At 35.8% G+C, this 17,428-nt stretch overlaps 1 protein-coding gene across 2 annotated transcripts in view; it reads left to right on the plus strand.

The window, feature by feature from the left end:
• LOC110106379 (L-arabinokinase) overlaps positions 1 to 17,428 on the plus strand; it is a 93,421-nt gene that overhangs the window by 29,932 nt on the left and 46,061 nt on the right. Inside the window, exons 14-18 of one of the 2 annotated variants that reach the window (XM_020836265.2) lie at positions 965 to 1,021; positions 6,691 to 6,860; positions 6,950 to 7,115; positions 14,013 to 14,096; positions 15,558 to 15,680. In XM_020836265.2, coding sequence (XP_020691924.1) covers positions 965 to 1,021; positions 6,691 to 6,860; positions 6,950 to 7,115; positions 14,013 to 14,096; positions 15,558 to 15,680 — 600 coding nt within the window. The remainder of the gene's footprint in view (positions 1 to 964; positions 1,022 to 6,690; positions 6,861 to 6,949; positions 7,116 to 14,012; positions 14,097 to 15,557; positions 15,681 to 17,428) is intronic. The other variant, XM_020836266.2, reaches the window with a different exon arrangement.

The following is a 17,428-nucleotide window of genomic DNA, read 5'->3' on the forward strand; positions in this document are numbered from 1 at the left end:
CGTCTTTGGTCCTTCCCGCATGCAGGTAGGTTTTGATCCTTCCGGCTCTGATACCATGTTATAATTCATAGAATTTGAGAAGGGTAAAAATACCTTCTAATTATTATATAAAATTATCCCTATTTATAGATCTATACAAGATGTCTTAATAAAGAAATAAAGAACTTCTAATTGATACATAATTGCCTCAATATAATCCTTCCTAATTCAGCTACCCAAACATTGAAGGATATTGGCGTGATCCAGGTGAGCCTCCCACGGATTCTCATCCTAACCGTGGGATCAAATGCCAAGGGATGATTAAGATTTTGACAAGATCTATTTTTGGTAAATTTTTAAAATTGCTTCTCTTTGTCATCTGCAGCTAGATTTTGGGTTGAAATGGACATTATTCTTCTTGTAGAAAAGGCGGTGTGGATTTGTACCTTGTCTCCTGGCTATTAAAAATGATTATCATTCCCAATGATTCACTAACTTTTAAATATGACCGTAGATAAGGGTTTACGTAGCTCTTCTTTTTTGTAGAAAGATACTTCCTCCTATTTCATCGTGTTATGTTTAGTCTCGTTGTGCTTTTTACTTTATCTCACAATTCTTTGTAATTTGCTTATGTTGCAATCATTTAGTTAACTAATTTTATAATTATGCTTTAATTAAAAAAACCAATTCATGTCAGCATCTATTTCAACCCTAGATTGCATAGATATGAATAAGCAAGCCTAGGTCGATTGGGTCAAGATGTTGGAGATCCTACTTCATCTTGTAGGCATTTTAATGCATCTATCTATTGTGTCTTTCAATGATCATGTAACATTGATCTTTGCTTTAATTGTTCTCTCTATGTTAGTTGGTTAGTTCAAAACTTCAAATTGAGCTTGATATTTTAACTCCATGCTCAAATATTCTCTTTTTGATGTTCCATATGATGATCACAGATGGGAAGTATTAACTACTTTATTTTCAGGTGGTTGCCCAGCTGTTGCAGGATACTGCTGATGGAAAGAACTGTTCACCAGTAAAGGTAATGTTTCTTGAATTTCTTTAGCCCCTCCGCAATTCACGGATGGAAATGCAGTTTTCTAGTTTACAGGTTCTTTACCTTTTTCAGTTTATTGGTAGTATTTAGGATATGATGAAACTCCTATTTTCGCATAGTTATTGCTCCTTGTGCTTTTGTGAAGACAATTTTCCTTTTTAGTAATCTCATTGTATAAACTATGTTGATTATCTATGTAGGCTGGTAACATGACTTGCCATTGTAGATTATGCCATATTAATGCTCTCACTTTTAATTGAAATTTTGGTACGCATAAAATTTCATTTAATCTGCAGAGATTGATCTCAATCTTGATTCTAAAGGTACCGTGTCCCATCCAATCCTTACGCCCAGTTCCTCAAATAAAAAGAACAACTAGCGAATACTAAAAAAAAAAAAAAAGAACAACTAGCCAATACTAGAAAAAATGGATTTCTTTTTATTGCAAAAGCACATCTTGTTGGGGGAAGAGGAACGTTATTGTACATTGCCATTACAATAACATCGGCCTTTATCCCACTGTGGGATTATTGTACATTGCTATTAAATGCATACATTTATTTAATAATATATTCTTTGTTTCTTATTACAAGCAGAATTGTGGGACCTAAACAAATTTCAGTTATATCTTACAGTTTACCATTTTCAGTAATCATATGGATTTGACTAAAATTGTAGGTCTAGAGATAGTTAGAGCTGAACTTATTGAAGTTAACATAGTAGAAAATATATTTATATGATTTGGGCATGTACAAGTATACAATATATACTAATAAGATAGATTGATAAAATTAATTTGGACGAACTAGAAATAAAATGGGGGTAGACTAAAGTTAGCGTGACTATAATTTTTGTAAAAAGATATTTGCAAATAGTATCCATATGCAACTCTTACCAAGAATGAATGGGGAGTGAGGATATTTGAGATGAGACTAATATTGATGATGTTATTTTTTTTTCTAATTTGAGGTTCTAGCACATATTTTTTTTTAATACTGTCATTGTCAAGTCCCAAGTCCTGGATGAGAAAAATTGAGGGTTGCGTTAGTTAGTTTACAGTCGGCATAAAACTTGTCGAATAATCATGACATGAATCCCTTAGTACATTGTGTTAATGCTAGGGCGTTCCCTGGAAGCGACGCGCTGTATGACCTGAATACAACAAGAAGTGTGCAAGGCCCCTGCATCAGTGCTTGGATGTAGTGTTAAATAGGTAAGGGTTCCCACATCATGGACAGATATAGGCAAAGAAACTAGTCCATGAAACTAAAATTCAGATATGATCTTGGAATGTAGGTTCTCTTACAAGCAAATTAATGGAATTAATTGATATTATGATTCATAGGAAGATAAATATTTTATGTGCATTCAGGAATCTAAATGAGTTGGAGAGAAGGCTAAGGAGATTGATAGTTTAGGATTTAAACTTTAATATTCTGGCTCGTAAGTTGTCTAAAAAAGCAATCTGCGGTGCAAAGATTTTAACTTTTAATGATTTATATAATAGATTATATTCTAAAGAGGGCAAACAAAGAGATAGGAGTAGTAAGGTTTTAGTTCAAGTGAAATGAATTAATGATAAAGATCAAAAAGTGTTTTTTTTAGATGAGGATATTCAACAAAGGTGGATGAGATATTTTGCTAAGCTTTTCAATGAAGATTGTGAGAATACGATTGACTTTAGTGACTTTAGCACTTTAAATGAAAATATAGATTTTTATTTTTATAGGCGTATTAGTAAAACTGAAGTTAGAGAGGCTTTAAAGAAAATGAAGTGTGGAAAAATTATTAAACTTGATGATATTCCAATAGAGGTGTGGAAATGTTTAGGAGAAGGAATTTCTTGGCTTACTAAACCTTTTAATATTATTTTGAAGACTAAAAATATGTCATATGAGTGGAAAATGAGTGTGTTGATTCCTATTTTTAAGAATAAATGTGATGCACAAGATTGTACGAATTATAGATGAATTAAGTTGATGTGTCATACTTTAAAACTTTGGGAGAGAGTTATTGGGCATAGGTTATGACGTGATACTAATGTTTCTCAAAATCAATTTGGATTCATGTTGGGTAGGTCTAATATTGATGTAGACAGAGGGGTGACTTTTGGGGGGCTTTTCCGTTGCTTTGGTGCTTTGTTTCCTGTAGTTGACTGTTGGCTTTTCATTTCCCTTATTTAATTAAGAATATGAAGGGTTTTTGGGGTTGTTTGTATTCCCCTTTCATGTCTATAAATAGTAGATGTTTTGGGTTGTTTTAGGTATGATATATGATGTGATTTTTGGAGATAAAACCTGCGGGTTTGTTGTTTGGAAAAGCTTGCGAGCTTTGTCCAACTTCCCTCTTTCCTTCCCTCTTTGAGAAAGCTTGCGAGCTTGTCTCCACTTCGTCTTGGCTTCTAACCTCTTTCTTCTAGTCGCAAGTATCCAACTCACCTGTATCCTTCTTCTCAAAGAAATGCAACTTTAGGTATTTGTCTTGTTTGAGTCATTTGTAAGTGTCTAAGTTTATAAGTCTTTTATATTATGAAGAAAAATTGTTGTTTTTAGTTTATTCGTCTATTTTGTGTCCTGTTGTTTCTTTTCTTTTACTTAAAAAAGTATTATTTTGTGATAAAAAATTTGGGGCCCTCTCCCAAATTTTTGATTACACCAACTATGGAAGCTATTCATTTATTGAGATGGTTGATGGAGAAGTTTAGAGTGAATAAGGAGGATCTCATATGATATTTATTGATTTAGAGAAAGCATATGATAAAGTTTCAAGAGAAGTACTATGGAGAGTTCTAGAAAAGAAAGGGGTTACTAATGCTTATATTCAAGTCATTAGGGATATGCATGCAGAATCAATTACTTGTGTTCAAACACAAGATGGTTTGACCAAGTATTTTCCTATTTTAGTTGGATTTGATGCGGGCAAAAAATATAGGGGGGCCTATATCTCTTGAACCCACATAGACAACCCAAAAGAAACCACAAAAAGAAGGGAATTGACTAGAGATATAAGAACAAACTCTTACATTTCAAATGTTTGGGAATAGATTTAGAAATTAAAAAAAAAACTTACAGAGACATCTCGTACACTTAAACAAATTACAATGACTCGAAATTAAAGACACCCTAAAATTGCTTCACAATTTAGAAGAGGGGTACAGGTGGAGTGGCACTTGCGGAGAGACGAAAGAGTTTAGAAGCCGAGAAGAAAGGTTGGAAAAAGCTCGCAAGATTTCCAGAGGGGATGAGAAAGAAGGTGGACAAAGCTCGCAAGCTTTTCTAAGCAAACCCGTAGGTTATAGCTTTTCCAAAAATAATATATCATTCACTTCTTTAAAACATAACAAACCCCTCATATTTATAGGTATGAAAGGGGAATACCAAAAGACACAAACATTGAATTCTCATTGGAATTCCAAACATCACAAACCATTAAAATCCTATTGCTTTTCACAGAAAAACATCCCAAGCCCAAGAACCGAAGGAGCAGCCACGGGAGCCAAGGAGGCCGCACGGAACCAAGGCGCCAAAGCCAAGGGAAAACTCCCAGGCTCGGAAAACAAGCAGCTGGCCGGAAATCCAAGGGGCAAAGGCACGGGAAAAGCCAACCCGTGGAAGCCAAGGAGCCATGGCATGGGTAAACACATTTTCATTGAATTCCAAAAGCCGATTTGGAATTTCAAGAGACAGATAATTAAAAACATAAAAACAGTAAAAATTACATTTAATTAAAGATAACTATGAACTAAAATGTTAGCTAATAATGAGCTAACCCTTAGTTCAATAAGTGAACTAAAGACCAGCTCATAATGAGCTAAAATTTCAGCTCAAATTTGATTGAGCTTGTAAACTCTAGGAAGGCCAAAATTGATTTATTTTGGACATGAGTTGACCCCCCCTTTGTCTACATTAGATTACATCAAGGATCAGCCTTAAGCCCGTATCTTTTTTCTTTAGTCATGGTTGTTTTACTAGACATTTGGAAGAGATGTACCCTGTTGTATCCTTTTTTTATGATGATATTCTTCTTGTTGATAAAACTAATGAGGGAGTTGAAGGTAAACTTGAATTATGGAGGTCAACCTTAGAGTCTAAATATTTTTGTTTGAGTATATCTAAAATTGAATAAATGGAGTATAATTTTTGTAGTAATAGATCTAGTGGTGGTTTTGTGACTTTGAGCAATCAAGTCATTACTAAATGTGCTCGTTTTATATATCTTGGATCTATTGTCAGAGTGATGGTGAAATAGATGGGGATATTATTAGTAGAATTCAAGTTGGATGGTTGAGGTTGAGGAATGCTTCAGGTTTGTTGTGTGATTGAAAAATATCACTCAAACTTAAGGAAAATTTTATAAAATGTTGGTGATACTTGCAGTGCTTTATGGCGCAGAATGTTGGCCATTAAAAGAGAAGCATAATATTAAGTTAAGTGTTGCTGAGATGAGGATGCTCAGGTGGATGAGCGTATTTACTCTTAGAGACAGAATACAAATAGAGCATATCCGTGAAAAGGGTTGAGTAGCTCTAGTGACAGATAAGGTTAGAGAGAGTCGCCTTAGATGGTTTGGTCATGTAAAATGGCGGCCTTTTGATGACTCTATTAGGAGAGTATATGTATTAGATTTGACCTATGTTAAAAAAGGTAGAGGTAGACCTAAAAAGATTTGGTTAGAAAATATTAGAAATGACATTTCTTTATTAGATTTAAATGAGAATTTTACTCTTAACATGACACAATGGAGAAAAAAGGATACATGTAACCAACCTCACGTAGTGGGATAAAGGCTTGATGTTGTTGTTGTTGTTGCTGCCGCCTTTCCGGCAACCTGAGAAGTTTATGCCAACAAGCTGAAGTATTCAATCACTTTTTGTTAGTATGCATTTCTTTTTAACTTGTTGTTTTTGCTTTTGCTTCTTGCAGTTACTCAGAATTTTGAAGAATTTGTCACACATATCTAAATATTCTTTACTTTACGTCATTCTAGTTGATTTGCTTCCCTCCATGTCCTTCAAAAAAAATGTCTGTTTGGTTCCAATCATAATTTCAATCTGATTTATGAAATTGATGGAACTATTTGCATTTGTAATAATTCCACTTGCATTACTAAAATGCATTTCTACATTTTGGATTTTTTTTTAATTATCTTAAGAGTTATTTGTGGACCCTAATATGTTGTCATAAGACATGAATCCTTTTTTTTTTTACAGCATTATATTAACTGCTAGTTTGTAGTCCTCCTTTTTTGGCAAAAATCTAAACTTGATCACATAAAAATTGTGTAACTCGTGTTGTCTGAACTGTAAAGTGTGATTACGAGGAACTTAGTTTTCCTATGCATCCATTAACTTCTGACAGTAGATGATAGCTGTATTTTCAGTAACACGCAATGCTACAGATTTTGACCGCATAAAAAAACTTTATAAGTGCACGTTTTGGTATTTTCATTTCTATTGATTTAATTACTGGTCATAAATACTTTATCCATCACCTTCCAGTCCCTCAAATGCCCTACCCCCTATTCCTGTTCCGACCATCAGGACATACCTGTATGCAAAATATGTGCAATAGCTTTTATGAGCACACAGATAAAGTTACAAAATGGTGCTACTTAAATTCAAATCACATTTTTTTCTTAAATATCTCGTGTTTTAGAGTGGGGCAAGACGTTTGCGTGATGCTATAATTCTTGGCTTTCAACTTCAAAGAGCTCCTGGTATAGATATCAGCATTCCAGATTGGTATTTACTTTCTGAAAATGAAGTAGGTCTTAATCACACTTTACCAAATGTTGAAATGAATGGAGACATATCTCTTACGCACGTGTGAGTTTCTTGTTTTCATGTAAATGTTCATGATTACTATCTTCTAGTTTGCACCATACTCATTTGACGAAGTCCTATTTATGATCCAGAGGCGTTCCAAATGTTGAAGTTCTTTATGGTCAACTTCATGGTCTATCTGATACTGTAGCTTTCTTGAAAAGCTTATCTGCACTTAATGATATTGATTTGGGAAAGAGTTCCGACAAGCACCAGCTGAGAGAGCAGGTTGCAGCTGCTGGAATATTCAATTGGGAGGTTTTGAACCTTCTTTGCTCTTAGTTTTTCTTAAATGCAACAGTTAATTTCATTCATCATAGAAATTGTAGAAGTTTGGCTATGCCATCAATTACATCAACTTTTGCATGTTGCACTTCAAATTTGTCAATTGATTGATCATTTTGATCATGCCATTTCATCCATTGCAAATTCATGTTTTATTTGAATATACTATACATATCATGAATTGTTTATGAAAACTTACTTTTTCTTCACTCTTAGCAAATGTACGAAAGATATAACTTTTGTTAATCTCGAGTTATAATAAATATTTTATCTTTTATGTTCATTGCATTTATTTTAATGGATGGTATTCCATTCCAGTTGTTCTCAATTGTAGATTTTTTTTATTAATTAGATATTTTCAATTTAAAAGGAAAGGGGCAAAGTAAAATTAAAATTTTCAGAATTTATGCAAAAGACACATCAAAAGAGTTAGCATCTTATAGAGCACACAAAAAATTAATAGTTTAACTTGAAGTTCGAAAGCTAACACCTCATGTGCTTTTAGAGAGTACAACAATATCATGCCTTTATCCCACTACGTGAGGTCGGCTTTTAGAGAGACTTACCCAAAATGAATTCAAATTGATTTTGAGAAACATTAGTATCACGTCGTAACCTATGCTCCATAACTCTCTCCCAAAGCTTTAAAGTATGACATATTAACTTAATATAGGTATAATTCGCACAATCTTGTGCATCACATTTATTCTTAAAAATAGGAATTAGCACACTCATTTTCCACTCATCTGACATCTTTTTAGTCTTCAAATTAATATTAAAAGGTTTAGTTAGCCAAGAAATTCTTTCATCTCCTAGGCATTTCCATACCTCTATTGGAATATTGATGAGGTCATCGACAGGAGGTTTAGGCGCGTCTACCAGAGACGACATCGGAGATCGACGGCCATGATGGAGAGCCACTACTACTGATTTTATTTGCACTAGCATTTTATGTATTATGCATTTATGTTTTTTCAGTTTTCCCATTTTACCCTTGAGGGTATTAGTTTGCTTTTGTAGCCCGGAGGGCATTTTAGACTTTTATATTTGTTGTCATGTAGAGCCTATTTAAATGGCTCTTGTTTCTTGTATGAGGTATTGAATTATTGAATGAAGTTTACTACTATTGATCTCTTTGTGAGTTCTCCATTCCCCTAGTTCTCTCCGTGAGTTCTTGATGGAAATTTCGTGGATCTCTGTGTGAGTTCCGGAATTCTTATTATTTCCCTTTGAGAGCTTGAATTCCCATTAAGGAGGCAATTAACTCCTCCCTAATTTGAAATCTTGATTTGATTTCAAATAATTCTTCCCCATTACACTAAAACTGAAATTGAATTTCAATTTTATTCCCCTCCCCCTTCCCTCTCTCCACCGCCGGCCTCCTATTGGCTCCCCCCATTAAGTGGGCATTAATTCTCCATTAATTTGGGGATTTCAAATTTAATTCCCTAATATTTTTCCCTCCCAATTTCCCTAAACTGAAATTAACTTCAGTTTCTTTGAGCAAATCAACTCCCCTCCCTCTCTCTACCGCCGGCCTCCCCATCCCCTCTCCAACCCGCCGTCCACCTCTCCCTCTCATTGGAGAACTTCTTGCGGCGACCACCCATTCTCATCTTCAAGAATGCATGGAGGAACCCGAGTGAAACTTCGGGTTTGAGTACGACAACCAAGGAAGAGTTGACATCCTCAAATCACCCTTCTTCGACGTAGGCTTTGATTTCGACGACACCGTCGAAGAATATTTGGATCGGATCCTACCAACACTAGTGGATTCCATCGACGACCACTTTTCCGTCTACACGTGGATCATCAAATGGCGTCATCCCGTGCCACCTCCACCTCCGCGCTCCTTCTCCACAACGATGTTCCTTGGCTCCTCCCTCCTCGTGGCAACCTCAATACTAGCTTGGACGATCTTCCGCCGCTCAATCTAGTTTCGTAGGAAAGAGAGAAGAGGTCTCAAGGTGAACAACTCCTTATTAATTGTTGGATTTAATTCACTAGCTTTTAACTTTACTTTTTCCTTTGCCTTGGCTTAAATCGCTCGGTCAATTTTCATTGTAATTCTTTAACCTAAGCAAAGTGGAACTCTACGAATTCTTGTAACCAATTTTAATGAGAAGCATGACTTCATAAATGGTTAAGCTCTTATTTAATTTCCTTTTCTTTAATCATGTGTAACTCAATTCATGCATCACATCATTTTGGTATCAGAGCATGGCTAGCATGCTTTACTTGTGCTAGAAGTTCCTAGGAAGTTAGTTACCATTGGTGTAGCTCATTCGTGTACATACCATTGCTTATTTCATAAAATTTCCTGTTTTACTTTGCTGTCCAGAAATATTTCTGCATGCTGTTGTCATATTAAGCAAGCTTAGTGTATCACCTAAGTGTAGTCCTAGTCTTTCCAACTCACCTAAGTGTTTAGGCCACTTGCTACACTTGAAACACTTGCTGTCCAGAACTTCTCCTGCAAGATTTAGGGACATTTAGGTGACCCTAAACCTTTAACAAGTGCTGTCCAGCCTCCCAAACCAGTCCCCAACACTTAGCCACTTCAAATCTTTGTGTTAGGTTGCTGTCCATAACATTCCAGCAGCATATAGAGTACTTAGGAGCTTCCTATCTTAGCGTATAGGTGCTGTCCTTCACCCCTACACCTTCTTTAGCAGCCCCTAGCCGTCCCCAATGGATCCGGAACACTTGCAAGCGACTTTAGACCTCATAGTAGGACAACTGGGATCGGTTACGCAGCAGATCCGCAACACCCAAACTTATTTAGATGACTTTAGGCACCATACGAGTGACCGACTAGATAATATCGAGCGTATGAGAAACCCTGCTATCTACACACCTTCGAGACCTCACTCACCTTATGGCGAGGACAACAGACCCGATCATGACCAACCTCGAGATCCCGGATATTTTCAAGACCATTACCGACATAACCCAAGATCCCATCAAGAGCCCATAGGAAACGAGAACCCTTGGAGAGACAACGACACTCAATTATTGAAGAACATTAGGATTGACGCCCCGACATACAACGGTACCCTTGACCTCAAGTTTTCCTGGATTGGCTCATGTCGATCGATAGCTATTTCAAATGGTACAACATCTCAGAAGCTAGGAAAGTCAGGTTCGCTGAGATGAAGCTCACTGGTCGAGCCAACCTGTACTGGACCAACTTGGAGAACATGCGTGAAGCTCGAGGTGAACACCCTATCAACGATTGGAGAACTATGAAGCAGGAACTTAGGAGAAAATACCTCCCTCCTTCGTACTACCCTAAGCTTCTGGATAAGTGGAACCGACTAACTCAAGGAAGCAAACCCGTTAAAGACTACATCTCCGCCTTCGACGATTTTCTGATTCGTTGCAACGGCGAAGAATCTGCTACTCCAACACAAATCCTGTCTATGTTTAGAGCTGGCCTTAGGGAAGATCTTCGAACCGAACTGTTTGCTAGAGGAATAGACACGCTAGAGGCAGCCTGCAGCCTTGTACTTGACTTAGAGGAATCCAAAACCCATTCCTACACCAGGCAGTTTGACTCCCGACCCAACCCGTATCGTACTTCCACCAGCCAGCCTCAAAACCGACCCACGAACTCGACCGGTAGCCGACCCTCTGCTAGTACAGCCCCTCATCGTCCGGACCTTAAAGGTAAAGCACCCGAATGAGACACTCCCAAACCCAATTCGGGAACCAAATGTTATAGGTGTCATGGATACGGGCACATCGCCTCGCAATGTTCCAGTCCATATAAGGTCACCATAATAGAAGAGGTTGATGACGACGAGGAAGAACCCGAGACTGACTTAGTTCATCTTGTTGATGAAGAGGAAGATTCTTTCACGGAGGATGAACCCGTCACCCTGCAAGTCGTTAGGTGCGCGCTTTCCCAGCTAAAGTTAAGTGACGACTGGAGAAGAACTGTCATTTTCCATACCTTTACTAAAATTGGGGATAAGAACTGTAAGGTTATTATTGATAGCGGAAGCTGCATCAACGCTGTCTCTTCAGCAATGATTTCGAATCTCAACATTAAGGCCACACCTCACCCAAATCCGTATAAGGTCGCCTGGATTAACTCAACTTCCATGGAAATAAAAGATAGGAGCCTTATTCCACTTGAGTTTAACGGATATCAAGAGAAGATTTGATGTGATGTGTTGACGATGGATGTGGGCCAAATTATTCTTGGTCGTCCCTGGCTGTTTGACAACGACGTCCACATTTATGGGAGGACGAACACCTGCGTGTTCGAGCACAACGGGAAGAAGATTAAGTTGATTCCATCGCAGCCTCGATCCGATAAGAGTGAAGTTAAGGTTATCCCACCTAAACCTAATTAAGGCTTACACTTCTTAACTGCGAAAGAAGTGGATATTAAACTTCACCAAGGATCACCCATGTACGCCCTGGTGGCTAGAGAAGTGGATGATGATCAAGAAGGGAAAATCCACGAAGAAGATAAGCCCCTTCTTGAGAAATTTGCTGATGTCTTCCCCTAGGAGCTACCTGACCAACTTCCACCCCTTAGGGACATCCAACATGTCATTGATTTAGTGCTTGGAGCTTCCCTGCCTAACCTCCCTCACTACCGGATGAACCCAATGGAGTACGCTGAACTAAAAAGGCAAGTAGATGAACTTCTACAACGTGGATTTATCAAAGAGAGCCTTAGCCCGTGTGTCGTTCCTGCCCTTTTAACCCCTAAGAAAGACGGTTCTTGGAGGATGTGTGTTGATAGCCGTGCTATCAACAAAATTACTGTGAAATATCGTTTTTCAATCCCACGACTAGATGACATGTTAGACATGATGACTGGAGCAACACTGTTCTCTAAAGTTAATCTTAAAAGCGGATATCATCAGATCAGGATCCGCCCAGGTGATGAATGGAAAACGGCCTTTAAGACAAAAGATGGGTTGTATGAATGGATGGTTATGCCCTTTGGTCTTAGTAACGCTCCTAGCACGTTCATGCGGATTATGACCCAAGTCCTTCGACCTTTCCTCGAAGAATTCGTGGTCGTCGATGATATCTTGATCTATAGTAAATCAGTAGACCAACATTTGGAACACTTGAAGAATTTAAGGAAAGAACAGTTGTATGCAAACCCTTAGAAGTGTGTGTTTCTTACTGATAGTGTTACCTTTCTAGGATTCATAATCTCATCTCGAGGAATTTCAGTCGACCCCGAGAAAGTTAGAGCGATCAATGAGTGGCCTAAGCCTAAGAATATCAGAGATGTTCGGAGTTTTCACGGATTGACCACATTCTATAGGAGGTTTATTAGAAACTTTAGCACGATAGTGGCACCCATAACCGACTGCCTCAAGAAAGGAGAATTTCACTGACTTTAGCTGCCACTAAGGCTTTCGAGGACATTAAGAAAAAAATGGTTGAAGCCCCTGTTATGTGTCTCCCTGATTTTTCCAAAGTTTTTGAAGTGACTTGTGACGCGTCAGGAATCGGTATTGGAGGAGTTTTATCTCAAGAAGGACATATTTTAGCGAGAAATTAAACGACATCCGTCAGAGGTATTCTACCTATGACAAGGAATTTTACACGGTCATCCAATCCCTCAGATAACACTGACGTTGCCAGGCCCCAAGTCCTGGATGAGAAAAATGGAGGGTTGCGTTAGGCAGTCGACAGCTAGCGTAAAACTTGTCGAACAATAATGACATGAATCCTTTAAGAAATTGTGTTAATGCTAGGGCGTCCCCTGGAAGCGACGCACTGTATGGCCTGAATACAGTGACAAGTGTGCAAGGGCCGCTGCACCGGCGCACGGGTGCAGTGTTAAATAGGCAAGGGTTCCCACATCAAGGACGGATGTGGGTGAAGAAGCTAGTCCATGAAACTAAAATTAGGATAGGAACTTGGAATATAAAGCCAACACCAAATAGTTGAGATGACTCTAATGATGATGATGATGCACTTTCTAGTTTTCTTGCATTTACTCAATATAAACTTCTATTTATATTGTGGCATACTTAGTTGTTCTTTGCTCGAAACAACACCATTACACTTTGAAACTTAAAGAATATAAGGTAAATTTTATTTCTTTCAAGTTTTGTTTTAAAAATATTCATCTTCCAACATTTTTCAATATGTGGCTAACATAAACTTAAATTTTAAAAAAGTTTGAGCTGCATATAGAATACATATATTCTATAAATATCTATATTTACTGTCTTATATTTTAAAACAGATTCTTTCAATATACGCATATTGCTTGTGTTGTCTACCATTCCTTAGCTATATTATTGAAGAATAAAATAAATGAAACTTGAACTATAAATCTCCACTAGATATGTCCATACAGAACTAATATTTTGCTATTCAACTCATGCCTCTGAAGAGCTTCATCATGGTTTGATAAGTTATATTTACAAATTTGATAATGGTTAATAACATCATTTATAGACTCAGTATTGTTTCCTGTTTTTGGAGTTTAGTGAAGCTGTGATGGGTCACTTCACTCAATTATAAACTTTTTTCTACATTAAGCAATAGATAAAAGGATCAAAATGGTCTCTTGACTCTTTATGAAAGATCAAAATAGTCCTCAACTTTATTAAAAATTATTTTGGTTCCTCAACCCCTTAAAGAAGATTCAAAATAGTCTCACCGTGGGACTATTTTAATTCATTTTAAAAGACTTGAGGGACCAAAATGACCATTTAATATAGTTGGGGACCATTTTGATTCTTCATAAAGAGTTAAAGAACCATTTTGGTTCTTTTCTCTTAAGCGATATATGATTAATGTAATTTAAAGCTTTTGAGGAATAAACCATATGTAAGATTGTCTTTAGAAACCTTATATATATTTTTTCTTTTTGTACCGCAGGATGAAATTTATATAGCTAGGGCTCCTGGAAGGTTGGATGTAATGGGCGGAATAGCAGATTATTCAGGAAGTCTGGTTTTGCAGGTTAGGTTTATTCTGGCAACTTGTAAGCATTGAGGTGTTTTTTATTAGTTGCATTTATCTTGGATCTAATGCAGCTATACGTGTCTATGTAAGAATTTATCTTTCAAATTATTATTGTCAATAAAGGTCAATATCTCCCAGTAGGCCATTTCTGTTTCCATCAATGTGTTTTTTTAGGTTGCTGATGATAGTTTGGCCTACTAATAGTTACCTTTGTTCTTTAAAAGTTTGTTTGTTTAGTGTAGATTGACGAACAAAGAATTCAATGCAAAAAATTTCATGAAATAGATTTTCTATGATTAAAAAATAAATGATTTTTATTGAGGTAACCTATAGAAGATGTAAGGTTTAAAAAGGTGAAATTGGTAGCTTAGAAGTTTTGCCTTGGCACGATAAAGCGTAAACCCCTAGACTGATCGAAATGGAAGCTTAAAAAAAAAATCATAAAATTAAAAAGAATTCATAAATATGACATAAACATATATACCATCAACATATTTACTTAGTTTATCATCATAAAGATGAACCACAAATTTCAATCTTAAATGCTAATATAAAATGAAAATTTTAAACGAGATTTAAGGTAAGTACTCACATAAAATTTTAATATGCTATGAGAAATAACATGTAATAATTAAATAATTTTCAGCTTGTGACAAAAAAATTAATGGAAACAATACAACAAGAACAACAACAACAACATCAAGCTTTGTCCCACTATGTGGGTTCGGCTAAATAAATCCTTTTTCTCCATTGTGCCATGTTAAAAGTCAAATTCTTGTTTAAATCTAATACATAAAGATCATTTTTAAACCCTAATGGAAACAATATTTTATAAAAAAATAATTGAACTTAGTATTAATTGGAAACATTTGTTCAAGTTATAACTATGTTCAATTTTACCTAATTTTCTTCAACTTGTAACAATGAACTTAAAAAGCAATACCTAATTATTTTCAATAATCTATATCCCATCAATTTAGGTAATAGACTAAAGATAAACTAAAACAGCCCTAAAACAAATACAAAAGAAAACATTGAGAGCTAGCAAATATTACACTCTAACTATTGATGATTATTAGCAATAGAGCTAAAAGAGGTATCCTTTAAAAAATTAGTTTTTTAACATAGCCTTATTAAATTGCCACCTCAAATGCATAAAACCTCGGAGGCTTATGCCTTAGACAAAAAAGGCATCATCCTTACTAGTGATAATAGGAATTAAACCTCAAGATATTTTTTGTGTGCCTCAGTTCAAGGTGTGCCTCGAGGCATGCACCACAAGTGCTTTTTTAAACAGTGGGAAGATATAAAGGATATATATGGCTTCTATCCTTTATTATGTTGACAAATGTGTTTTCCTTGATAGTTAGTTTACTTTAGCAGAGTAATCATTATTTAAATTTCGCCAATTTTTCTATATACCCATTTTTGCTAACATTTTTCATTGTTTTTTTCTAGATGCCAATCAGAGAGGCATGCCATGTTGCTCTTCAAAGAAATAACCCAAATAAACAACGGCTATGGAAACATGCACTGGCACGGCAGAAGGCAAAAGAAAGATTCACTCCATTGCTCCAAATTGTATGCTCTCAATTTCCTCACTAACAAATTACATGTATCTTTTAGATCTCAAAGCAGGCTATGCATGAACACTTCATTGCATAAAAGAAATTTTTTTCTACAACTTATAAAGCTTTTTTTTATTATTTTTTATTTTATGGGACTGCTGAGTGATATTGCTAGTTGCTTTTTTTTTTTTGGTTAAAATTGTAAACTACAAAAAACAAACACAGCTTCCAGCAAGTTCAAATGTTTCAGTTGCGTTATTTCGGGAAGGAAAGTTGACTTATGGAAAAGCATTTGGACAAGCGGCACACCATTGCAAAACTGATAAATCTAATCTTGAAAATATAAAACATGCAAAGTCAAGTTATATATATATTTCAAAACAAAGAAACTAAATTTTTATGATCAATCAATAAAATGAGTACAACAATCAATTGCAGGAAATTGCTGCATGAAATGCAAAAACCAAAGCTCACCATCAAGGCTAACTAGATATCAACGAAGCAAGGCCATTCTACTGAAGAAAGAACCCATGGGATCTTCGTTTAATGCATTTTACGTGAAATGTAGTGAATCTTGGAGAGTGATGACTTATTTTCTTTCTATTTCTACTCCTAATATAGAAAATTTGAAACACTTGTCCATTAGAGCTTCTGTGTAAGCATTACTGACATCATAGGCAACAAACTGATAATCTAGATTATCAATATCCGCAATAATAGGATGATCTTCAGGAGAAATTACCGATGATTGATTTGGATTAGTGATATTGTGAGTAGAAGCGATGCCTGACACTAGCAATGGGTTAATATGCAAAGAGAATCCAAGTGAACGCATAACTTTCCTTAGATCCAAAAGTTTTAGATCTTTTGTTTTGGTGTTAAGCTTCGAAGTTATAGATCAGGTGTCATCTTTACTTTCTTAACTCAAATAAGCAAGTATTTTTCTACTTTGGCCTCAAAAGTCGGGGCCCGCCTACTTAACCAGTTCAAGCAGGTGAACTTTTATATATAAACTCAAAACTTATATTGTCTCACTTTGTCAAAATAAACTAGTTATCTCATTCATCCTAATTAAATTAAATCAAGGTTATAGGTCTCTTTAGAGGCATTTTATCTTAAAATTTGCTTTACCTGATTCGATAATTTTTACTACGTCTATGTGAAACTCTTAGACAAGTTTACTTTAGTCAATTAATCAAACTTATTTATCTTATGCAAACATTAAGGGAATCACTAAAGTTCATTAAACAATATTTATGTGGAATGTATATGTCATTGGATCTCTTGACATCATGAATGACAGGTTTTCCTTAAAGCAAGCAATGATCATTCATGAGTTCTTAATAACTCTTTAAAAACATGAAACACATTTAAATTTTAAATAAAGACTTTAAAAGTCACAAGTAACTTAAAATAAAACAACCCTTGGATTAAAGTTAATTTTTTTTCCTTTCCACAATAAAACAACACGTCAAATAATAATGTGATAAATACACGAGCTATTACCCACCCATTAGATGCACATCTCCGTAGGTATTCTAAGATTATGATTTTCTTTTTTTTGCACATGTGGTTGTAGTGTTTCTTGTGAAATGATTGCTAAGTGGATTGTTTGTGTTATGAACACTTACTCTTAATTGTTTGGATTGATATATCTATTTTTTCTTATAGGTGGTCATGCCCAAAATGGGCATAACTTATAGGAGTTGCTTATATATTAAAACTCTGAGTAGGCATGACCAATAGGTTGAAAAAATCAGC

The sequence above is a fragment of the Dendrobium catenatum genome, unplaced genomic scaffold, assembly GCF_001605985.2.
Source record: "Dendrobium catenatum unplaced genomic scaffold, ASM160598v2 fragScaff_scaffold_1608, whole genome shotgun sequence".
Classification (NCBI taxonomy): domain Eukaryota; kingdom Viridiplantae; phylum Streptophyta; class Magnoliopsida; order Asparagales; family Orchidaceae; genus Dendrobium; species Dendrobium catenatum.